This window comes from Gorilla gorilla, chromosome 7, assembly GCF_029281585.2.
Source record: "Gorilla gorilla gorilla isolate KB3781 chromosome 7, NHGRI_mGorGor1-v2.1_pri, whole genome shotgun sequence".
NCBI lineage: Eukaryota > Metazoa > Chordata > Mammalia > Primates > Hominidae > Gorilla > Gorilla gorilla.
In genome coordinates this window covers 80812660-80838742 of record NC_073231.2, presented here as the reverse complement: position 1 = coordinate 80838742, position 26083 = coordinate 80812660, and the positions used below count along the sequence as shown (strand labels likewise).

General features: G+C 39.0%; 1 protein-coding gene across 4 annotated transcripts in view; it reads right to left on the bottom strand.

Moving 5' to 3' along the window:
- The window catches only part of ZMAT4 (zinc finger matrin-type 4), a 378251-nt gene that overhangs the window by 131731 nt on the left and 220437 nt on the right, over positions 1-26083 (bottom strand). For 3 of the 4 annotated variants that reach the window (XR_010134997.1, XM_055348042.2, XM_055348044.2), the window contains exon 5: positions 18579-18806. The exons of the other annotated variant lie outside the window; for it this stretch is intronic. Coding sequence is in view for 2 of the 3 variants with exons in the window: in XM_055348042.2 (XP_055204017.1) it covers positions 18579-18806 (228 nt within the window). In the remaining variant the exon portion in view is untranslated. The remainder of the gene's footprint in view (positions 1-18578; positions 18807-26083) is intronic. 4 annotated transcript variants of the gene reach the window in all.

Sequence of the window (26083 nt, the reverse complement as noted above, 5' to 3'; positions counted from 1 at the left end):
CTATGTTGCCCAGGTTGCTCTCGAATTCCCGTGCTCAAGCAATCCTCCCACCTTGGCCTCCCAAATTTATGGGATTCTAAGCATAAGCCACCACACCCGGCCCAGGTAAGTACTTTGGATATGAGTAGGGGTGTTTTGTTGTTGCTTTTGCCCTTTTCTTGGTCAACATCTAATAACAGAGAACAGTATCTCCATATTTCAAATATAGGGCTGTTTCCAATGTAGTAGCTGACTCTAATATTTAAAATCTGGACAGGTTTCTAATTTCCTGCTTGAGTTTGCCCACAGTGCATAAATGGACGCAGTAGTGCAAAAATGATTTCATTTTAGAAGCCAAGCTCTCATCTCTTTTGGAACCTAGTCAGTGATGATGGAAGAGTTAACCAAGCATCTTTAGAGAGTGTTCCATTTATTAGCTTCATTAATAACAATAACAGGCAAAACCCATCCCAGCTGAAGGAAGAATGCCCCTACAGTATGTAAACACACGACTGAGAATGTTCATCAATTACATTTCTTGTTGGATTTGAGACTGAACAGAAATCTAAATTATTACTCATATTACTCATTACATTTCTGTTTTTCCTATTGGAGTTCCCAATAGGAAACATTGACCTTGCCAAGGTGTCTTTGAGAATTCTAATGTACAGGCTCATTTTCATTTTGCTAACTGGGAGAGCACTCTGAATAGTGCACCAAGAAATATATCTTTCACTTGTTCCACTTTTCCCCCTTGACCTCTGCCTTGGTCTCCTCCAGGCCCTCAGCAGGCCTCTGCATGAATTCGATTTGGTCTCCTGGCTTTCAGAATCTCCTCATTCCAATGATCACATCCTCTACTGACAAGTATTCATCTCTCTACTCAAAAACACATCAGTGGCCACCAAATACAGTTCCGCTTTGCCTGACATTCAAGGCCATTTACAATTTGGTTCCAATCTGTCTTCTCAGCCTTCTCTTACCTTCATCTAACCCAAGGTCCCATCTGACCTGAATGCTAGTTATGATCACCCTTCCCCATCTCTCTGGCCTGTAGTCATGCTGATCTCTCCGCTCTAGGGAAACTAGCCACCAACTTCTACGTATCTCAATGCTAACTTCAAGTTGGAAGTCATTTTTTCTGTGTTCTCCATTCCCAAAGCATTGTGGTTGGAGGGCTCCCAAGCTTTTTTTTTCACATTTTGTGTTATGTTTATTTCAATAAAGATATTATCTTCTCCCCCTCCCTTCCTCAGACTTCAAACCCTTTGAGATTAGAGGATGAGTCACATTCCCTCATAAATTCAAGCACAGGGCCTCTCACATAACAGGAACTTAGTGTGTTTGAATAAGTGAATGAATGAATGAATGACAAAATAAGAGAACCAAAATTATCTCTTCTATATCACACTATTTTCCCACTTCATTCCTACCCCAATAATATGACAGGAACATGAGCCATTTAAGCAGTTTAATTATCTAATCCAAAATGTGGGCTCTGAAGATCAGAGTGAGTCTACATAGAACAGCTGAGGTGTCAAAACACATTAAAAATAATCATGCAAAAATAACCAGGTGTAATCTAAGCTGAGTATTTTCTCTGGCACCTCTTCACTAACATTTAATTTAGAATTGTGTTCTATAATTATCGTATCTGTTTAAAGGTCCTATTTTCTGCTGATTCTTAACTAGATACAATACATACAGCTTTCAGAGACTGAAAATATTAGTGTAAAGAGAACTAATGCTTTTATTTTAATTGATTAAATGTAATCAAAGTACATATTATTTGACACTAGTTTCTGTCAAGTATTGAGTACTTAAAAATGTTGAATCATCGGTTTGAGACCCATAGTTCTGACTGTACCACAGACAGTGGATAATGTGGAGTGTAGTTTTTCCACTGGGTGACAGGAGGGAGACCGATCCTCCAGGACTTCTATCAGCAACACCTTGTTTTGGGTACTGTGGGTGATATGAAGAAGTTCTAACAAATAGAATGTGTGGAAGTGGTGCTCAGAGACCTTCAAGTGTAATAGAAAGGGGAGCTTCCTCCAGATGCTGCCTTGGGTCACTCAATCTGTAGGAAGCCAGTGAACACAACACCAGTACATTCAAAACCCCAAGGAGAGGCCCACAAGGAGACAAAGGCCTCTCACCAATAAGCCAGGTATGTGAGTGAGCTGCCTTTTCTCTCTTCTTCTACTTAGCTTTTTAAATGTACACACTGCTCTTTTCTTGGTGCATAGCTATTCAGACTTTGACAAAACCATAAAGCCAAGTTGCCACCACCATGATCCAAGTATAATTTCCATTATGCTTCCAATACCCCATTATCATCCATCTTTCCTGCCCTCTGCAATGCCTGGCAACCACTAACCTATTACCCAGAATGCAATGAGCTGGCTTTAGGAGTAGACCCTCCAGCCTCGTTCAAGCTTTCAGATGACAGCAGCCCTGGTTGATGTCTCTGTTACAATATTATGAAGAACCTCAAGGCAGAATCACTGAGCCAAGCCACTCCCAAATCCCCTCATGGAAACTGTGAGAGATGAGAAGTGTCATTTGTCGTTGTAAGCCACTAAGTTTGGAGGTAATTATTGCACAGCAATAGTTGCATTGGTTACCTTATAAAACTTTTTTTAAATAATTATTGCTATTGATATTTACCTAGAATGTCTTTCCTTTGATTGGTCTTGGAGCAGACCCACAGCCTGAGTGCCCGTGCACAGGTAACTTCGGTACCTGAAGGTAGAAAAGTGTCACCACATTGACATGACTAAGATGTCCACTCCCTGAGATGTGGACAAAGGCCATGCCAAGGTTAAGTGGAAGAAAATATGAAGCAGTTAATCCTCTGTCACTTGAAAGCTCACAGCAGAAATAATTCAGAACGTAAAGCCCTAGCCAGGCGTGGTGGTGGGCACCTGTAATTCCAACTACTCAGGAGTCTGAGGCAGGAGAATCACTTGAACCTGAGAGGTGGAGGTTGCAGTGAGCTGAGATTGCACCACTGCACTCCAGGCTGGGTGACAGAGCAAGACTGTCTCAAAAAAACAAACAACAACAAACACACACACACACACACAAAACAAAAAATGTAAAGCCCTCTCAACCACCAGGTTCTGCTTATCTTGAGGCAAATCTGTTCCTCTGTCGCACATACTACTTTCATGATTTGAAGTCCTAGATAAGCTGCCTGCATCCTCTTGCAATCCATCCCCATTTCCACACAGAGAGGCAGCAGCTGCACTACAGGGGGAGTTATTGTACATTCTAGGGGCCTCTCCAGCAGTATGTCTTCTCTTTCTAGAACTTTGCCTCTCTCACCCAGGCCCCCATGAATAGTGACTACAGTTCTTTGCATGGCTATATTCACTCCAGCTGAGATGAAGTCATGAATGTGGGGGAAAGTCCTTTGTTAAAGGTACATGATGCATGTTGCAAATAATCCATTCCCAGAAAACTCAGAGTTGGCTGTGCTTATTCTATACTTCAGTTCAAAGCAAGTTTTCTACACGAAAAATATTCAAGTCTCCCAAACTCAACTGTTTAAACAAAAGAGTTAATTACTCAGGATTCTGGGTGGTCAATGATGAATCACCAGAAACTGTGACACCCTCAGTGAGGAGCCATGGGTCTAGCCCTAACTTAGAAGGGGACAGTTACTTCACGTCTCTGGGCCTCAGAATCATTCTCTGTAAAAAGAAGGGATATAATTCAATGATATTGACTGTCTTTTCCAGCACAGCTCAGCTTACGGTTCTTGGAAACATTATTAAATTTTTTAATGAATTCTTTTGTTCTGTGTCTTCAGATGAGAATTACAATAGAATAGTCTCATTTCCTCTGCAACAATAAAATAACTGTGCATTTTTCCATCCTAAAGTATTTAAAAGAATTAATGATAAAGGTCTGCAAAATGAATATTCTATCTTAACCTAGCCATAATTTTATAATTTACATTGCCACTGTTTCTAAGTAAGAAACTGCCTTCTATCTGTGTTTTATACTGGCAAGAAGAATTTAATCTATAAAGAAAACCTCTAAAGTACTTTCAGACCATCGAACTTCATAATTCCATAACTCAATAACTTCCTTTGTTTTCTACATTACATTACATATTCAGGAAGATAAGACTTTTTTCTTATTAATTTAAAACTTGGAAGTAGAGACAGGTATCATTTTTTTCTGGAACAAATAACACTAAAGTTGAGTCAGTAATCAAGTTATGCATATTCATAACCATCTAGGCCAACCTCATTTATAATTCTTTGTTAATCTACAAAAATAATTTTATTTTTAAAAATTTGATTTGCTACTTGAAGCAAAGGCAAGAATAACACAGTTTCACAGGGTTCCCAATGATTAATGTGAAAATTAAAAAAATACAAAAGGAGGAAATTATTTGCACCATTAAAGTATACACTAATAACAAGTAGAAAGTTATGTGGAAGTCACAGGAATCAAGGCCAATGAACAAAATTCAATTTCATTTTCTATATATCAGCAACACATAAAAATAAAACACACAAAATAAAGTTTCAAAAATACAATGCAATGTATACTAGGGTTAAACAACACAAAATTTAGTTGACTTTCAAACAACACAAGTTTGAACCGCATGGGTCTATTTATACACAAATTTTTTTCAATCAATATATCGGAAAAATATCTGGAGATTTGCAACAATATGAGAAAGCAGAGAACCACAAAGCCTAGAAATATCAAAAAATTAATAAAAATTAGGTATGTCATGAATGCCTAAAATATATGTAGATACTAGTCTATTTCACATTTACTATTATAAAATACACACAAATCTATTATTAAAAGTTGAAAGTTGGGGATTTTCAAGATGGCCGAATAGGAACAGCTCCGGTCGACAGCTCCCAGCGTGAGCGACGCACAAGACGGGTGATTTCTGCATTTCCATCTGAGGTACCGGGTTCATCTCACTAGGGAGTGCCAGACAGTGGGCGCAGGCCAGTGGGTGCGCGCACCGTGCGCGAGCCGAAGCAGGGCGAGGCATTGCCTCACCTGGGAAGCGCAAGGGGTCAGGGAGTTCCCTTTCGGAGTCAAAGAAAGGGGTGACGGACGCACCTGGAAAATCGGGTCACCCCCACCCGAATATTGCGCTTTTCAGACCTGCTTAAAAAACGGCGCACCACGAGACTATATCCCTCACCTGGCTCGGAGGGTCCTACGCCCACGGAATCTCGCTGATTGCTAGCACAGCAGTCTGAGATCAAACTGCAAGGCGGCAGCGAGGCTGGGGGAGGGGCGCCCGCCATTGCCCAGGCTTGCTTAGGTAAACAAAGCAGCCGGGAAGCTCGAACTGGGTGGAGCCCACCACAGCTCAAGGAGGCCTGCCTGCCTCTGTAGGCTCCACCTCTGGGGGCAGGGCACAGACAAACAAAAAGACAGCAGTAACTTCTGCAGACTTAAATGTCCCTGTCTGACAGCTTTGAAGAGAGCAGTGGTTCTCCCAGCACGCAGCTGGAGATCTGAGAACGGGCAGACCGCCTCCTCAAGTGGGTCCCTGACCCCTGACCCCCGAGCAGCCTAACTGGGAGGCACCCCCCCAGCAGGGGGACACTGACACCTCACACAGCAGGGTATTCCAACAGACCTGCAGCTGAGGGTCATGTCTGTTAGAAGGAAAACTAACAAACAGAAAGGACATCCACACCGAAAACCCATCTGTACATCACCATCATCAAAGACCAAAAGTAGATAAAACAACAAAGATGGGGAAAAAACAGAACAGAAAAACTGGAAACTCTAAAACGCAGAGCGCCTCTCCTCCTCCAAAGGAACGCAGTTCCTCACCAGCAACGGAACAAAGCTGGATGGAGAATGACTTTGACGAGCTGAGAGAAGAAGGCTTCAGACGATCAAATTACTCTGAGCTACGGGAGGACATTCAAACCAAAGGCAAAGAAGTTGAAAACTTTGAAAAAAATTTAGAAGAATGTATAACTAGAATAACCAATACAGAGAAGTGCCTAAAGGAGCTGATGGAGCTGAAAACCAAGGCTCGAGAACTACGTGAAGAATGCAGAAGCCTCAGGAGCCGATGCGATGAACTGGAAGAAAGGGTATCAGCAATGGAAGATGAAATGAATGAAATGAAGCGAGAAGGGAAGTTTAGAGAAAAAAAGAATAAAAAGAAATGAGCAAAGCCTCCAAGAAATATGGGACTATGTGAAAAGACCAAATCTACGTCTGATTGGTGTACCTGAAAGTGATGGGGAGAATGGAACCAAGTTGGAAAACACTCTGCAGGATATTATCCAGGAGAACTTCCCCAATCTAGCAAGGCAGGCCAACGTTCAGATTCAGGAAATACAGAGAACGCCACAAAGATACTCCTCAAGAAGAGCAATTCCAAGACACATAATTGTCAGATTCACCAAAGTTGAAATGAAGGAAAAAATGTTAAGGGCAGCCAGAGAGAAAGGGCGGGTTACCCTCAAAGGGAAGCCCATCAGACTAACAGCGGATCTCTCGGCAGAAACCCTACAAGCCAGAAGAGAGTGGGGGCCAATATTCAACATTCTTAAAGAAAAGAATTTTCAACCCAGAATTTCATATCCAGCCAAACTAAGCTTCATAAGTGAAGGAGAAATAAAATCCTTTACAGACAAGCAAATGCTGAGAGATTTTGTCACCACCAGGCCTGCCCTAAAAGAGCTCCTGAGGGAAGCGCTAAACATGGAAAGGAACAACCGGTACCAGCCGCTGCAAAATCATGCCAAAATGTAAAGACCATCGAGACTAGGTAGAAACTGCATCAACTAACGAGCAAAATAACCAGCTAACATCATAATGACGGGATCAAATTCACACATAACAATATTAACTTTAAATGTAAATGGACTAAATGCTCCAATTAAAAGACACAGACTGGCAAATTGGATAAAGAGTCAAGACCCATCAGAGTGCTGTATTCAGGAAACCCATCTCACGTGCAGAGACACACATAGGCTCAAAATAAAAGGATGGAGGAAGGTCTACCAAGCAAATGGAAAACAAAAAAAGGCAGGGGTTGCAATCCTAGTCTCTGATAAAACAGACTTTAAACCAACAAAGATCAAAAGAGACAAAGAAGGCCATTACATAATGGTAAAGGGATCAATTCAACAAGAAGAGCTAACTATCCTAAATATATATGCACCCAATACAGGAGCACCCAGATTCATAAAGCAAGTCCTGAGTGACCTACAAAGAGACTTAGACTCCCACACATTAATAATGGGAGACTTTAACACCCCACTGTCAACATTAGACAGATCAACGAGACAGAAAGTCAACAAGGATACCCAGGAATTGAACTCAGCTCTGCACCAAGCAGACCTAATAGACATCTACAGAACTCTCCACCCTAAATCAACAGAATATACATTTTTTTCAGCACCACACCACACCTATTCCAAAATTCACCACATACTTGGAAGTAAAGCTCTCCTCAGCAAATGTAAAAGAACAGAAGTTATAACAAACTGTCTCTCAGACCACAGTGCAATCAAACTAGAACTCAGGATTAAGAATCTCACTCAAAGCCACTCAACTACATGGAAACTGAACAACCTGCTCCTGAATGACTACTGGGTACATAACGAAATGAAGGCAGAAATAAAGATGTTCTTTGAAACCAACAAGAACAAAGACACAACATACCAGAATCTCTGGGAAACATTCAAAGCAGTGTGTAGAGGGAAATTTATAGCAGTAAATGCCCACAAGAGAAAGCAGGAAAGATCCAAAATTGACACCCTAACATCACCATTAAAAGAACTAGAAAAGCAAGAGCAAACACATTCAAAAGCTAGCAGAAGGCAAGAAATAACTAAAATCAGAGCAGAACTGAAGGAAATAGAGACACAAAAAACCCTTCAAAAAATCAATGAATCCAGGAGCTGGTTTTTTGAAAGGATCAACAAAATTGATGGACCACTAGCAAGACTAATAAAGAAAAAAAGAGAGAAGAATCAAATAGACACAATAAAAAATGATAAAGGGGATATCACCACCGATCCCACAGAAATACAAACTACCATCAGAGAATACTACAAACACCTCTACACAAATAAACTAGAAAATCTAGAAGAAATGGATACATTCCTCGACACATACACTCTTCCAAGACTAAACCAGGAAGAAATTGAATCTCTGAATAGACCAATAACTGGAGCTGAAATTGTGGCAATAATCAATAGTTTACCAACCAAAAAGAGTCCAGGACCAGATGGATTCACAGCCGAATTCTACCAGAGGTACAAGGAGGAACTGGTACCATTCCTTCTGAAACTATTCCAATCAATGGAAAAAGAGGGAATCCTCCCTAACTCATTTTATGAGGCCAGCATCATTCTGATACCAAAGCGGTCAGAGACACAACCAAAAAAGAGAATTTTAGACCAATATCCTTGATGAACATTGATGCAAAAATCCTCAATAAAATACTGGCAAACCGAATCCAGCAGCACATCAAAAAGCTTATCCACCATGATCAAGTGGGCTTCATCCCTGGGATGCAAGGCTGGTTCAATATACGCAAATCAATAAATGTAATCCAGCATATAAACAGAGCCAAAGACAAAAACCACATGATTATCTCAATAGATGCAGAAAAAGCCTTTGACAAAATTCAACAACCCTTCATGCTAAAAACTCTCAATAAATTAGGTATTGATGGGACGTATTTCAAAATAATAAGAGCTATCTATGACAAACCCACAGCCAATATCATACTGAATGGGCAAAAACTGGAAGCATTCCCTTTGAAAACTGGCACAAGACAGGGATGCCCTCTCTCACCACTCCTATTCAACATAGTGTTGGAAGTTCTGGCCAGGACAATTAGGCAGGAGAAGGAAATAAAGGGTATTCAATTAGGAAAAGAGGAAGTCAAATTGTCCTTGTTTGCAGACGACATGATTGTATATCTAGAAAACCCCATTGTCTCAGCCCAAAATCTCCTTAAGCTGATAAGCAACTTCAGCAAAGTCTCAGGATACAAAATCAATGTACAAAAATCACAAGCATTCTTATACACCAACAACAGACAAACAGAGAGCCAAATCATGAGTGAACTCCAATTCACAATTGCTTCAAAGAGAATAAAATACCTAGGAATCCAACTTACAAGGGATGTGAAGGACCTCTTCAAGGAGAACTACAAACCACTGCTCAAGGAAATAAAAGAGGATACAAACAAATGGAAGAACATTCCATTCTCATGGGTAGGAAGAATCAATATCGTGAAAATGGCCATACTGCCCAAGGTAATTTATAGATTCAACGCCATCCCCATCAAGCTACCAATATCTTTCTTCACAGAATTGGAAAAAACTACTTTAAAGTTCATATGAAACCAAAAAAGAGCCCGCATCGCCAAGTCAATCCTAAGCCAAAAGAACAAAGCTGGAGGCATCACACTACCTGACTTCAAGCTATACTACAAGGCTACAGTAACCAAAACAGCATGGTACTGGTACCAAAACAGAGATATAGATCAATGGAACAGAACAGAGCCCTCAGAAATAACGCTGCATACCTACAACTATCTGATCTTTGACAAACCTGAGAAAAACAAACAATGGGGAAAGGATTCCCTGTTTAATAAATGGTGCTGGGAAAACTGGCTAGCCATATGTAGAAAGCTGAAACTGGATCCCTTCCTTACACCTTATACAAAAATCAATTCAAGATGGATTAAAGATTTAAAGGTTAGGCCTAAAACCATAAAAACCCTAGAAGAAAACCTAGGCATTACCATTCAGGACATAGGCATGGGCAAGGACTTCATGTCCAAAACGCCAAAAGCAATGGCAACAAAAGACAAAATTGACAAATGGGATCTAATTAAACTAAAGAGCTTCTGCACAGCAAAAGAAACTACCATCAGCATGAACAGGCAACCTACAAAATGGGAGAAAATTTTCGCAACCTACTCATCTGACAAAGGGCTAATATCAAGAATCTACAATGAACTCAAACAAATTTACAAGAAAAAAACAACCCCATCAAAAAGTGGGCGAAGGACATGAACAGACACTTCTCAAAAGAAGACATTTATGCAGCCAAAAAACACATGAAAAAATGCTCATCATCACTAGCCATCAGAGAAATGCAAATCAAAACCACTATGAGATACCATCTCACACCAGTTAGAATGGCAATCATTAAAACGTCAGGAAACAACAGGTGCTGGAGAGGATGTGGAGAAATAGGAACACTTTTACACTGTTGGTGGGACTGTAAACTAGTTCAACCATTGTGGAAGTCAGTGTGGCGATTCCTCAGGGATCTAGAACTAAAAATACCATTTGACCCAGCCATCCCATTACTGGGTATATACCCAAAGGACTATAAATCATGCTGCTATAAAGACACATGCACACGTATGTTTATTGCGGCATTACTCACAATAGCAAAGACTTGGAACCAACCCAAATGTCCAACAATGATAGACCGGATTAAGAAAATGTGGCACATATACACCATGGAATACTATGCAGCCATAAAAAATGATGAGTTCATGTCCTTTGTAGGGACATGGATGAAATTGGAAATCATCATTCTCAGTAAACTATCACAAGAACAAAAAACCAAACACCGCATATTCTCACTCATAGGTGGGAATTGAACAATGGGATCACATGGACACAGGAAGGGGAATATCACACTCTGGGGACTGTGGTGGGGTGGGGGAAGGGGGGAGGGATAGCATTGGGAGATATACCTAATGCTAGATGACGAGTTAGTGGGTGCAGCGCACCAGCATGGCACATGTATACATATGTAACTAACCTGCACAATGTGCACATGTACCCTAAAACTTAAAGTATAATAAAAAAAAAAAAAGTTGAAAGTTATCAAAACTTTCACACATATACACAGACTGCACGCATGGCGCCATTTGCAGTCAAAAGAAATGTAAAGAAATGTAAAGATGCAGTATTAAATCATAGTTGCATAAAGTTAAGGTAGTAAACACTGGCCTGCAATAATTTTTTTATTTTTATTTATTTTATTTTATTTTATTTTTTTTTGAGACAGAGTCTCGCTCTGTCGCCTAGGCTGGAGTGCAGTGGTGCAGCCTCTGCTCACTGCAAGCTCTGCCTCCCAGGTTCACGCCATTCTCCTGACTCAGCCTCCCGAGTAGCTGGGACTATAGGGCGCCTGCCACCACGCCCGGCTAATTTTTGTATTTTTAGTAGAGACAGGGTTTCACAGTGTTAATCAGGATGGTCTCGATCTCCTGACCTCATGATCCACCCACCTCGGCCTCCCAAAGTGCTGGGATTACAGGTGTGAGCCACCGTGCCCGGCACTGTCCTGCAGTAATTTCATAACCATCTCCTGTTGCAAGGAGCGCAAGTATTGTGAGGATTCACTTACAATGCCATGTGATGCTAATCATCTCCACGTAAGCAGTTTGTCTCCCCAGTAAATCGCGTACTGCAGTAAAAAGTGATCGCTCGAGGTTCTCACGTGTTTTTCATCATGTTTAATGCAATGCTGGAAACCTTGAATAACACCATGGGATCTATACTAAGTGTAACTCGTGATGCTGGAAGTGCTCTTAAGAAGCACAGGAAACTCATGACTACAAGAACAAGTTGAATTGTTTGATATATACTATGGATGGAGATCTTCAGATTGGTTGCCTGCCACTTCAAGATAAATGAATCCAGCATAAGGTCCATTATTTTAAAAAAAGTAAACAACAACAACAAAAAAAAACAAGAAAAAGAAATTTATGAAGTTGTTGCTATAGCTACATCAGCAGGCATAAAAACGTTGAACTTTATGAGAAATACTTTTGCCCTCGTATTGAAAATGCAGCTTTTATGTGAGTGCAGGATTGCTATAGGAAAAGCATACCTAATATGATTCGAGAAAAAGTGAATTCATTGTATGACAACTTAAAGCAAAAGGAAGGTGAAGGATCTAAAGCTGTAGAAGTTAATGCCAGCAAGGGAAGGTTCGATAATAGGAGGAGCAGCTTCTGCCAACAAAGAAGCAGCAGAAGAGTTCCCAGGCATCATTAAGAAAACTATTGAGGAGTGGCTGGGCGCAGTGGCTCATGTCTGCAATCCCAGCACTTTGGAAGGTCGAGGCAGGCGGATCACTTAAGGTCAGGATTGGAACCAGCCTGGCCAACATTGGGAAACCCCATCTCTACTAAAAATACAAAAATTAACCAGGCATGGTGGCACGCACCTGTAGTCCCAGCTACTCCAGAGGCTGAGGCAGGAGAATTGCTTGAACCCAGGAGGTGGAGGTTGCAGTGAGCCAAGATAGCGCCACTGCACTCTAGCCTGGTGACAGAGCAAGACTTTGTCTCAAAAAAAAAAAAAAAAAGAAAAGAAAAAAGGAAAAAAAGAAAATAATCCTCCTGAATGGGCTTTTAATGCAGAAAAAATTGCCCTATTCTAGGGAAAAAAATGCCACTAAGGACACTTATTAGTAAGGAAGAGAGGCAAGCACCAGGGTTTAAGGCAGGAAGGGATAGGCTAACTCTACTGTTTTGTGCAAATGCAGTCAGGTTTATGATCAGGACTGCCCTTATCTATAAAGCTGCTACCCACCTTCCCCACCAGCCTTGAAAGGAAAATATAAACACCAGCTGCCAGTCTTTTGGCTGTACAAGAAGCCCTGGACAACAACAACCATTTTTCTGGATTGGCTCCATCGATGCTTTGTCCCTGAAATTAGGAAGTACCTTGCCAGTAAGGAACTGCCTTTTAAACTGGTATATATATATATATATATATATATATATAGTACGATGCCCTTGACTACCCAGAACCCCATAAATTCAACATTGAAGGTGTCAAAGTGGCTTACCCCTGACTAAACACAATGTATATAATTTAGCCCATAGGTCAGGGGGGTCAGGAACTTTAAGGCTCATTACACACAGTACTCTATGGACAGGACTGTGGGCACTATGGAAGAGAACTCTGATAGAGAAAACATTATGAAAGTTTGGAATCTAAGGCCTAACAGACACTACACCAGAGGAATTAACAGAAGACAACTTGATGGAAGTGAGTGCATCTGAGCCAGTGCCAGATGATGAGGAAGAAGACATTGAAGAAGCAGTGCCAGAAAATAAGTCGATGTTAGACAATCTGGCAGAAGGGGTCCAATGATTCAAGACTGCTTTTCGACTTCTTTTATGACATGGGCCCTTATATGATACAGATACTGAAATAAAAGCAAGCAATGGAAGGACTGGTACTGTAGAGAAACATTTTTAGAGAAATAAAAAAGCAAAAAAGTCAAATAAATGATGATGTATTTCATAAAGTTACACCGAGAGTGCCTGACTGTCTGCCTCTCCTTCCACCTTTTCCACCGCTTTTGCCTCTGCCACCCCTGAGAAGCAGAACCAACCCCTCCTCTTCATCCTACTCCACCTACTCAACATGAAGATGATGAGTACTTCCGCTTAACATATAGTAAATATATTTTCTCTTCCTGATGATTTTCTTAATAACATTTTATTTATGTTACTTTATTGAAAAATTACAGTATAAAGTATGTATAACCCACAAAATATGTGTTAATCAACTATGTTATTGGTAAGGCTTCCAGTCAACAGTAGGCTATTAGTAGTTAAGTTTCTGAGGAGTCAAAAGTTATTTGCAGATTTTCAACCGTGTAGGGGGTTGGTGCCCCTGATCCTTGTGTTGTTTAAGAGTCAATTGTACTTGGCGACACATTTAACAAATGATGTGCAAAACCTTTACATTGAAAACTACAAAACATTGCCTATACAACCTAAACATAAATGAATAGAGAGATAGAGGATGTTCATGGATTGGAAGACTCAATACTCTGAAGAATTTAAATACATTATTCCCAAATTGGTCTATAGACTGAATTCAATCCCATTCAACATTCCAACAAAGCTTTTATGCAAGATTGATTCTAAAATTTATATAGACATTTAAAGGATACAGAACAGCCAAATAATCTTGAGAAAGAAGAAGAAAGTTGGAGAACTTGCACTACCTCATTTCGAGACTTCTAGAATGCTGAAAAATCATTACAGTGTGGTGCTGGTATAAAGACAAAGAGATACATGGAACAGAATAAATTGTCCAGATATAGACTCACACAATCAACAGATGTTCAATAAAGGTCATTCACGGCAATTCAATGAGGAAAAGTAAATATTTTCTGCAACTTTCTGTAACAACTGTGTAAATATATAAAAATGAAATGAATTTTAACCTTTACTTCATACTGTACACAAAAATTAATTTCAGATACATCATAATCCTACATGTAAAAGTTAAAACTATGAAATTTGTAGAAGAAAACAAACAAGAATATCTTGGTACAGGCATAGATTTTTTTAGGTAAGACACAAAAAGCAATGATTATAAAAGAATAAAAAAGTTAAGTTAGCCTCCCAAAATTTAAAAATGCCTGCTCATTGAAAGGCTTAAGAAAATTAATAGCCAAGTCACAAACTAGGAGAAAATATTCATAATGCATATATTCAACAAAGAATGTGAATCCATAATATGTGAAAGCCTTCCACCTCATCTCATTAATAAAAGGCAAAAAACAAATTTTTAAAAATAGATAAAAGACATAAAAAGACACTTCACAAAGGAAGATACACAAATGACCAAAAAGCACATTTAAAAAGTACTTGACGGCAGGGTGTGGTGGCTCACACCTGTAATCCCAGCACTTTGGGAGGCCAAGGTGGGCAGATCATGAGGTCAAGAGATCAAGACCATCCTGACCAACATGGTGAAACCCCGTCTCTACTAAAAATACGAAAATTAGCTGGGCGTGGTGGCACGCACCTGTAGTCCCAGCTACTTGGGAGGCTGAGGCAGGAGAATCTCTTGAACCTGGGAGGCAGAGGTTGCAGTGAGCTGAGATCGTGCCACTGCACTCCAGCCTGGCAACAGAGCAAGACTCCGTCTCAAAAAAAAAAAAAAAAAAGTACTTGACATCTTTAGTCAATATGGAAATATGCGTTAAAGGCATCATGAAATACCCTCCTATATGCACTAAAATGGCTAAAATTTAAAAGACTGACATGAACAGATGTTGGTGAGGCTATGGAATTTTTATATGTTGGCTTTTTGAAGTGCAAAATAATGCAACTATTTTAGATTTTGGCAGTTTCTTCTATAGTTAAAAATACATGCAACTTATGACCCAGCAATCCTATGCCTATTTTCCAAGAGAAGTAAAACATACGTTGACCAAAAAAAGTCTTGTGCCGTAATGTTCATGAAAGCTTTATCTAAAATAGCACCAAAATAATCCAAAGGTCATCAATGAATAGAGTGGATAGACAAACTGTGGTATTTTTGCGTATAGAATACTACTCAGTAATAAAAAATGTACTACTTTGCTTTATATGCTATAAATGGATAAATTTCATAAACAATGTGCGATCCAAAATAAGCCAGACACACAAGAAATACATATTTTATGATTCCAATTATATGGAGTTTTAGAACAAGCAAAACTAATCGATGATGAAAAAATGAGAAAAGTGGTTCTCTGGATTGGAGGGTTGGAGTTGACATGGGAATTTTCCCATGATGGAAAAGTTATGTATCTTAATAGGGCCGTGGGTTACACAGGTGTTTGCACTGTCAAAACTCATAGAACTGTAACATGTAATATCTCTGCATTTCACTATACATATAATATGCATCATTTTAAAAAATTAAAACAAAATTAGAAATAGTTTCTTATAAAAAATATTAAATCAGAATCCTTCTAGAAATGAAAATGATTGCCATGTTAAGAATGTAAGATTTCAGGTGATTTTGTTTTAGGGCATTCTCTGTTCATTCATTCATTCATTCAGAAACTATTGAGTAACTATTATGTGTCTGACACTACTCTAGGTGTTTTGAACATATAAATGAGCAAACCAGACATAAATGCCTGCTTTTAAGATGCTAATAATCTACAAAGTAAGTAGAGAGAAAGAAAATACAAAAAAAAAGTAAGTAAACGACGGTGTTTAAAAATGTGAGAAGTGCTATGAGAGAAAGAGAAAAAGCCTATCATCCTGTTATATTGCTATATCATGCTTCAGCTGCCTGATACCATTTTATTAAAGTCATGGATATGCCTATATTTATGGATTAGCATTTTTGCCTTTATTAATTGATTGATCATACATTAGAAGCATTCCAGGAATAGAGGGGGGTGTGTGTGGCATGTGTGTGTGTGTTTCAAAGTGCTGGGTTACCACAGTTGCTTTATTCTTAAGCTTTTGCTATATTTAATGCTTGAATAAATATCTATCAGGATATCACCTGGAGCGTGTGGAAAGGTTGGTTTCAAGGGCATTGTGCTCAATGCTAATCGCATTCCATGGGCTACTGAGTCACAGTCACATTGAGTTATCGAGTCAAAGCAGCCTTTTTATCTTCTGTATGAAAGACAAACTGCTCAAATGTTACAGAATTCAGACACCAAAGTCATTAAGATGTAGTTGTACATAAAGATGCAGCACTGATAATTCAAAATAGACAGGAAGAATGTGCTGTAGGAATAATTTTTCTTTAAGTCATAATATCTGGCACCAAACATAAATAAAGTCCTATTTTTCTCCTTCACTGCCCAGCTGGGAAGGAGTCACTGAGACAACTTGTTATCTGCCAGTAACACAGGCATTGCAGGTAGGCCTTCAGCTATGGAGAGACCCTGCCTATTTTCTTTAACAAGACATAGACTGAAAACATATGAAATCCTCCATCAAAAAGCAGTAGTACCATTGACTCAAAAGCTTCTGCAATGAGTTTATCCAACATACTGAAATAGGAAGCCCCAAGTTGCTTTTCTGTAGCTAGAACACATACACATAAATAAAGTGTTATTAATGTTTGCTTTTTTGTTGTTGTTTTTAATCAGGTCTTTTGGAAAAAATCAATCTCGAATCAAGCTCTATATACGTAGCCATGGATCTCCAACTTTAAATCTATGCTGCAGTATAAGATTCTTCCATGATGACTTCTTCGCTGTCTCTAGCTTGTTTCCTGACCTTTGCCCATGCATACGTGATTCTGCTCACATGGAATGCCTTCTCACCTTCTAAAATGCCACCCACTTTTCTAGTTCCATATCAAGTATATTCCCTTGGTGAGATCTTCTGCAACCAACATATTGAGAAGTGACCTGTCCCTCCTCTCAACTCATTGTAGCATGACCTTTTATATTACTTATTTTGTCTAGAAATGTTCCAAGTCATTTTCTGTTATAATTATCCCCCTTACAGGTTCACAGCCAGATTACAGTAATTAGAATTGCAGGCTCTGTATGCAGAACCCTGTTTAAACCCAGGTTGCTGTCTCCAAAATGATTTGCAAATGTTGTTATCTATAGCTTACAGCCATTATGAATGACCTGCCCACAAAAGCTCACCAAACTTACACCAAATCTGAAGTATAGTATCAATAGCACCCCTTGCAGACTTATTTTTATTTTTCTGAGAAAAATGCATTTTCTCAGAAAATATAATATGCAATTTTGCTGTACTTCTATGCTGCCAACATCGAGCTGATCAAAAGTATGTAGGTGATCAAAAATGCTTAAATGGTTGCTGGTGATAAAATATTCTGTTCAGTCCCACAAATTGGTTGATGGCTTCCTAAGGAATCCACAGAAGTAATCCTCACGCTATGTTTTCCAAATTCAGCAGCTTCTGTGAAACCTCACAGGAACTTCAAATGATACATGGTTTCTAGCTGTCAAGAAAACCCTGTCTGGGGCAGGGGCATGGTGCGGAGGAGACAGGTGTTGACTGCATAGTGCCACACAGCACTGTCTTGCCGTGATTTCCTGGAGATTTTATTGAAGGGGCTTGGGCTTGCTTCAAGTCATTAAATTGAGTCAATTTGTTGCTTTGTTTTGGCTAAATCTATAAAAGCACAAAAGTTTAAGGTAAGATAATACCATTTGGCCTTTTTAGCATCTTTTTTTTTTTTTTTTTTAAATTTTTGAGAGAGTCTCACTCTGTTACCCAGGCTGGAGTGCAATGGCGAAATCTCGGCTCACTGCAATTTCTGCCTCCCGGGTTCAAGCGATTCTCCTGCCTCAGCCTCCCAAGTAGCTGGGATTATAGGTGCGCACTGCCACACCCGGTTAATTTTTGTATTTTAATACAGACGGGGTTTCACCATATTGGCCAGGCTGGTGTTGAACTCCTGACCTCAAGCAATCCGCCCGCCTCAGCCTCCCATTCAGCATCTTTTTTTTCTTTTTTAAACACTGCTATTCTACAAAAGCATTCGTTAAAGAAGGCAGTTAAAGATAAAGCAGAAGGAAAACAATCTGGTTCATGAATGTGCCTTTGGTCTGAAAAGCAGTCAATAAAAATATGGAAATAAACACTTTGAAACAAAGGAGATTATAAAAATTAAACTAAAGCAAGCCTTCTGCTCACTTCCTTTCTTGTCCATTTCTCTTGGGTGAGCCTCACTTTTTCCTTAATAATTAAAGCAAGAAGAAGAATCATTCCGATTTGTGAAAGCCCCATCTTTTCTCTGAAAGCCCAGTTTCGTGGCAGAAGTGAGAAGAGCTGCCCTTACCTCTCAGTTCCCCCATATCCAGGGTTGTCCCCAGTTGTTCTAACAAAGCAACTCTTGCCGCATTCTTTTTGTGTTTCTTGCCATCATAATGTTGCTGGGCCATCAGAGGGTTATTAAACCAGGCTGCACAGAGCCCACAGTATCTGTCTGAATCTCTTCTTTGATAGGGAGATGCGACCACCGGAGCAGTGTCCATCCGTGGGGGCTTAAGTGGGCTCAGGGGTGTTGCTGTGAAAGGAAACAACCAGAGAACCACAGCCACGTTAGTCCAACACTGAGTCCACTCTTCCTCAATACCCGAAGACCAAAAGTCTCCTATTCACTCTAGAGCTTAAACATCCCCAAGAGTTCATTGACAGCAGGAAAATTAGCCCTGCCAGCTTTCATTTTTGAGTTGGGACACAAATAAAAATTCTTAATGTATTGAGATCAGAGTTTGCATATTGTTATATCAAAATCGGATAATTCAAGAGACCGTCCCTTAGGGGAAAAATAAGATTTTTAAAAATAAGTTCTCAGTTATTCCCACTGTGGCTCTCAGGAGCTATGGACAGTAGCTCTAAGTATTTGGCTGCCTGGAGTAGCTTTGAAAACATGGTTATTGAAGGCCTTTCCCACTCACTTTTAAAATGCATTCTGCTCTAACATTGGCATTTAGAGAAAAAAAAAGGTAGTAAAATACAGGGGACAAGCTCAATGAGCCAGGTAAAACTTGAGCAATAACTTAATTTTTCTAGCATCACTAATAATGCAATAAGCCTATTGTAATTGCCTTCAATTATTTTTGTGTGTGCATAACACTAAAAATAAATATTGGATAAAATGCAACTAAATAAATAAATTCTTAGAGGTAAGGGAGTGATCTATCAGTCAAAATAAAGCTAATACTTGAAGTAAACATTGGACAATCATGACTCAAAAGATTCCGAATGAATGAATTGGACGTTTGTGTGCTATAAATGTAATTAACCAATAAATAAAGGATTTGGCTAAGTGGTAGAAACCGATCTTTTGGTGACATGGGTTGTATTAATTGAGGAAGTCATGCTAATTTTATTGTCAGCTGCTTCAGTTTATTGTAATAGGCTGTTTTCAACCTCTACCTGCTCACGTTGATGCTGAAATAACATTTTTCTAAAAACCAAAAGAAAAACACCATAGATCAGGTGTACTTATCTAAACAGAATAGACATGTATCACTATTTTGAGATTGCATTGTTCCACCTATTAAATTAACACATTTTATTGTGAGCTTAGGATTATTTCTGGTCCAGAAAACAAACAAACAAAAAAGAGCCTAACTTGAAGGAGCTTACTGATGGAAAGTAAAAATAACTTTTCTATGTATTACAACATACAAGTTGCTTCCATCCTTACAAGGACTATGACTTGGCCTTTTATCCCATTTCTCAGATGATAGATTGATTTCAGAAATGCCAGTGGCTTACTGAAGGAGAGATATCTAGTGATGGGAAAAACAGGACTAAAATGAAATCTGGAATTCCCAAAGCCAATGTTCCCTTCAATACCTTCCCAAGGATCCTTTTCATACTTCTTACTAAGCTAAGGGACATTTTTTCTAGATCCATCATCTTTCTATTTCATATAGGATTTCATTAAATTTTGGAAAAAATATTCCGATCCAAATATTTTGGAGAAGAAATCAATATGTAAATTCTCACATGGGCCATTAGTCCTAAAGCAGTATAGCAGCATCCTGTGTGTGTTCTTGGTCTCTGAGATGTGGGATGCAGCTGGCAAAACCACGAGCATTAGGGTTGTCGTTCCAAGGAAAAGCTGGGGTCCGAGACCTCAATAACAAGTTAAGGAACCAATTAACCAACTCCCCAAGCTTTCAGGTAACTTTTAGGTGGACTTTTTTTTTGATTAAATAACTTATATAGAAACAAATACTTGTTAAGTGACATTTTAATTCAAGTAATGCCTGTATCATAACAGTATTTCTAAGAAGCTCTTTTTTCTTTATCCAGAGATTTCATCATATCGAGAAGTTTTAGCTAGTTTATATTAAACTTAATGGTGTTATTTCTACAGGGACTCACAAACAGTATGCCCCATAAAAGCCTCATTGCGGGATTTAGTCATGTATCACCATGTAGAAATAAAGCTCAAATGTGGGCCATTCCAGCAGCCACCCAGTATCATTCTGCTATGACTTAGAAATAAAAGCTACAAATATGCAGTTGACCTGGATGTGAAAAGATCTCTATCCACTTTTCTGAAGGTAATTGAATCTCACTTTCAAAGCTTCCCAAATCCTTATCAATTTCTGAGGATTTATAGCTAGCTATTGTTTTTGATGGCAATGGAAAACATATCAAATGTCTACAATATGAATAAATGTTGACTCTTGAAGCATAATTTATTTTTCTTTAAAGTAAGCCCTATAAAACATTTTAGTCGATTTTATCAACTGATACCTTCTACACCATATCCTGGTAGGAGTGAGGCACAATAGAATATTCATCAAATAAGATAATCTTATCTTGCACATAAGAAAGTAATTTGATGTAGCTTCTCCCTCTGAATAATTCCACTATCTTGTGTATAGTCTGAAAGTTTAAAGGGTTTTGTTTTGTTTTGTTTTGTTTTGCTTTGCTTCTGTTGTAACTGTCTTCACTCATTTCAACCCGGCTTATATTCCTTTAGTGCCTATAAAAGCAGGCAAAGGCAGTAGCATAAAAACAGCCTTGAATCAAAGACAGAACTCTGGTTGGGTGGGACTCCACCATCAGTGAGCTGTGTGACCTTTGGCAAATTTCTAATGTCCCCGGTTTCCTCAAGGTAAAAATTCAGACTCACCATCTCTTTTAAAATTCACATACTTTGCAGCTAACCCATAGGGTGTGGACAGAACAAATTGTGGAAGCTCTGTCCCTTCTACAGCTTTGATTCAATACCAAATATAGAAATTACGTGGGAGGAGAGCAGTTTCCAGGTTTTAATGATAAATCTGTGTGTGTACATGAACCCTAACACTTACATGCTTTGGCAGAGTGTATTATTCCAATAAAATGAATGAAGAATGGGGCAAAGATTATCTTTTGGTTTAAAAACATGCTTTAAAAAACACTTTAGTTGACATGTAGTTAATTTCTATTTTGATTTCATAGTTTGTTTTTATTCTAATTGCAAAAAATATTAACTAAATATTTACTTTACCTGCCCTTTATATAGATTCAACCAAAAGTCAATTAATCGAAACCAGTAATTTCAACATTAAACTCACCAGGCTTTAAAAGTTTCTGTGTCCAGACTGTGCCCCAGATCAATTGTATCAAAAACTCTGGGGGTGGGAAGCAAGCATCAGGATGTTTTTAAAACCTCCCTCCTCCCACAGCCTGATTCGTGTTTCCAAAGCACGGCCAATGTTGAGAACAAATGATCTAAATATTGCCACATTTTCTTTGAAAATAACTATAAAATGAAGCTTTCTTAGATCTTCACATAAAAGAAAGCAGCATAATACATCCAACAGCAATGGAGCTAGTTTTGCTGTAGGCAATAGCCAAAATGTCATATCATCCATGAGACAGAAAGAAATAATTACTTGCCTTTTTAAAACCCCAATTAATTTTCCCATTTCACCATAACATAAAAGAATCTCTAAAATAGTAGCTAACATTATAAATTAATATTGGTAAAGTTAGATGGAAATTCTGATTCCTTTCCCCATGAAGAAACTCAAGAGAACATTAAGCTATTATCCCACCAGCCTTTGCCCAAGGCCATGACCAGAATGGTGTGCTGACCTGTACCAGGCTCTCCACATAGCCGCGCACCTGTCCGACAAGATGCTACTGAATCCCATATGCTTTGTGGGGCCTTAACAACCTAAGCAAGAAGTAGTTCTCCCTCCTCTAAGCTTATAAAGCATTTACTCACTGCACAATTCATTTGGCATTTCTTAAATACCACCTTGTAACCTTAGCTGTGTGAATGCGCATCTGTGTGTATGTGTAAGGGAAATTGGAACAGAAGCTCCCATTAGACACTTTTGCATTGGCTCTCTTCTAGTACATTTTCACAATCCCTGTTTCAATTCATAAAAATGCAAAAACCCCTGAAACTCAAGTTTTTTCAGATTCATTTATTACCAAAACCTGACCTGAAGTCACATGAGATTATTTATAGTCTTTACATTTGGTATAAACGTACATACATATTGCAATAGAATTATTAATATCTTTGGTCATGGACTGCTGTCCTATCTCCATATAAACACAGTGTATGGTATCTGTGCCTTATTATACATCCCAAATCCTACAATTTCTGATCTGCAAAATACAATCAGCCCCAAATATTTTCAACAAAAGATCATGGATCTATGGTTGATTCAGAGTCAATAAAATCAATGCGAGCCCTCTAAGGCTTGAGCTAATTGAAGCAAGTCAGTTTTCAACACTTGATTTCTAAGAATCACCTCATCATGGAATGAATTTCAACATCACTCTTAGTACCTTGTGCAAGGTTTGTCAAGGAGTATGTTATCAGCTGCTGTCACCTGTTGGATATGTTGTCTTGAGTAATAACATAAAATAATATGTATATTCATCTTATATTTATTTATTCCATGCATAATAATCATAGTTGATTTAAGGATAAAAATATTTCCACAGCTCCTGTGTGTGTCTCTATATTAGTCTGTTCTCACCCTACTAATAAAGACATACCTGAGACTGGGTAATTTACAAAGGAAAGAGGTTTAATTAACTCATAGTTCCACAGGGCTGGGGAGGCTTCAGGAAACTTACAATCATGGCAGAAGGGGAAGAAAACACGTCCTTCTTCACATGGTGGCAGGAAGGAGAAATGCCGAGCAAAGGACGGGAAGGCCCCTTATAAAGCCATCAGATCTTGTGAGAAATCACTCACTATCACTAGAACAACAGTGTGGGGTAACCACCCTCATGATTCAATTACTTCCCACTGGGTCCCCCCTCCCACAACAAATGGAGATTATGAGAACTACAATTCAAGATGAGATTTGGGTGGGGACACAGCCAAACCATATCAGCCTCTATCAGAAAATTTCCTCATTCTGTAATTGTCTACATTGTCTAATTGTGTAACATATTCTACAACCTAACTCTTCATGGCGCCAGCACTTTGCATGCAACAGACACATAGTGTAAATTCCAAGCCTTTTGATGAATAAATGAATGAATGAATAAATAAAATGTTCTTTACACTATGAGAGAGTAAAGAAATATGGTAACCAAGAGTTTTCTTGTTTCTTCCAGATTGTGTCATTTAGAGCTTAGGTAGCTAAGTCCTGTGCCAGTCAATATAAATATAAGCCAGTACCTGACAAGGTCCTGGTGGCTAAATTGCAGAAAGGTAACATGTCAAAGTGTACATACATATCACAGTCTCTCTCCTTCCTTTGGATTCAACTAAATATATTAAACGCCATTATTCCCCCAAACTTATATTTTCTGGGGTGGCCTATATCTGTAAGTTGCAGAGAGTGCACATCCTTCTGGAAAATTTACTTTCAAACAGGAAACCTTTTACTCTGACTTGTTTATCCTGGCATCCAAACCCTAACTCCAGCTTTCAGTATGGCCCCAACCATCCTAGCTTTCCTGGGACTGAGAGGGTTTCCCAGGACCTGCGGTTTTTGGGGCTAAAACAAGGAAAGTCCTAGGCAAACTGAAATTGGTCACCCCAGCTTCGGAGGACAGACTGGATTTAACATCATCCTGGGAAATTAGTAAAGACTTTGGGAACAACTGTTCCAGAGATGAGAGCAGGTGTTTCAACCAAGAAGACAAGATCCACGGACAGATCTCAAAGCTCTGTCAGACCACCAGGTGGGCATCATTAGCTGGGGAAGAGTGTGACACCGTCAGCAGTGAGATAGATTCCTACCTGCCTGTCTGCCTTCTAGGCCCTTCCAGTTTGCCAAGGAGCCACAGGGTTCTCTGCCATTCAAGCTGACAACATACACTCCTCTCTCTCTCTCTCTCTCTCTCTGTCTCTACATGTCTAATGCACACATACACACACACACACATACACTTTCTCTCTCTCTCTCTCTCTACATCCCCCATCAAGCTCCCTCCCCAAGCCCCCGGCTCTTTATTTTCTTCCTTCCTTCTTTTCTCCTCTTTTCTCTCCCTTTTCTCTCATGCTTAATGCTTTCTAGGCTTTAGGATAGTGAAGTTTAATCCATTCTCACAAGGGATGTGGGGGCTTTTGATATAGAGAAATAAAGCCAGAATTTATTCATTTTAAAGTATGTGGTTTCTCTCACCTAAGCCATTCTTATCCACAACAATAATTCTTCCCAGTTGTGTGATATTATGCAGTTTGTTATGTCTGTTCCTTGTATTTTCTTAAGTTACTCCGAGATCTTGTCTGGTCAATAAGGCAGCTTGAAGCCCAGGGAGATGAACCCACTAGTGTAGAGTCCCTTGATTAATAAGCAGCAGAGGAAGTGGTAAAGACCAGATCTCTGGACTCTAAGACCAGCCCCATATTTCAATGTCAACTCGTTTCCAATAATGCCTACAGAGCAATAGGCCAAATAAACAAACAGATTAATTCTAGAATCAAAACACATTTCCTAGGCTTCAACATCTGCTCTCAGTGGGGATTATTTGGAAATGCGCATTTTTTCTAAAAAACGCTGTTTCTGATTTCCAGTCCCTATGATAAACTGCCTTTATTTTTTTCCTACCCTAAATCAAATTAATGATAGCAGTATTTCTTCAGCAAATATCACTGTTTTTTGCAAATGCTACCAACAGTAAAGTTAGATTAGATCATTCAGTGAGTGGCTTAAGAGGCAGCTGTCAGTGTCATTCTGTAGTGCTGTCACCACACAGTCCAGCCTCCTCTTCAGGGAAGCACCTCACCTCCGTGCCCACCACAAAGTCAGGCCTCATACTTAGATTTATTTTGCATCTCTGGCAGAGGCGTGGGCCTCTTGTGTAGATAGTAGATGCTCAATAAACATGTGATAAATACATGAAGGAAAGTACTGGTGACTTTTAATATCAACTTGGGGGAATTTTCATGTTTCGATAAATATTATAGCTAAACATTAAATATTTGATAGTTTCATTAAACTTATTTTACAGGGTTAAAGAAACAAGTTAGATACTCTTAATAGATGATAGATTAAATAAATTTTAGTCATCTATACTCTGAAAGACATGCAGAAATAAAAAAAAAGATATGTTTTAGAAAAGCATTTAGAGACCTGGGGACATGTTCAGAACAGGATGTAAACTAAAAGATGTGGTTTATATGTATAATATCAACAAAATCACTTATACACATAGCTGCAAAACTTTATATAACTATAACTACTACTATTACTATATATATGTATAAAACAATGTAGACTAGAAGGCTATAGATAAAAATCTTAGTAATAGGTGTTTCTGAGTTGTGGAATATGGGTGATCTGCTTTGTACTCATGGATATATACTCCCCCATGTAGACGGAAGACATTTTTATTTTACCATTTATA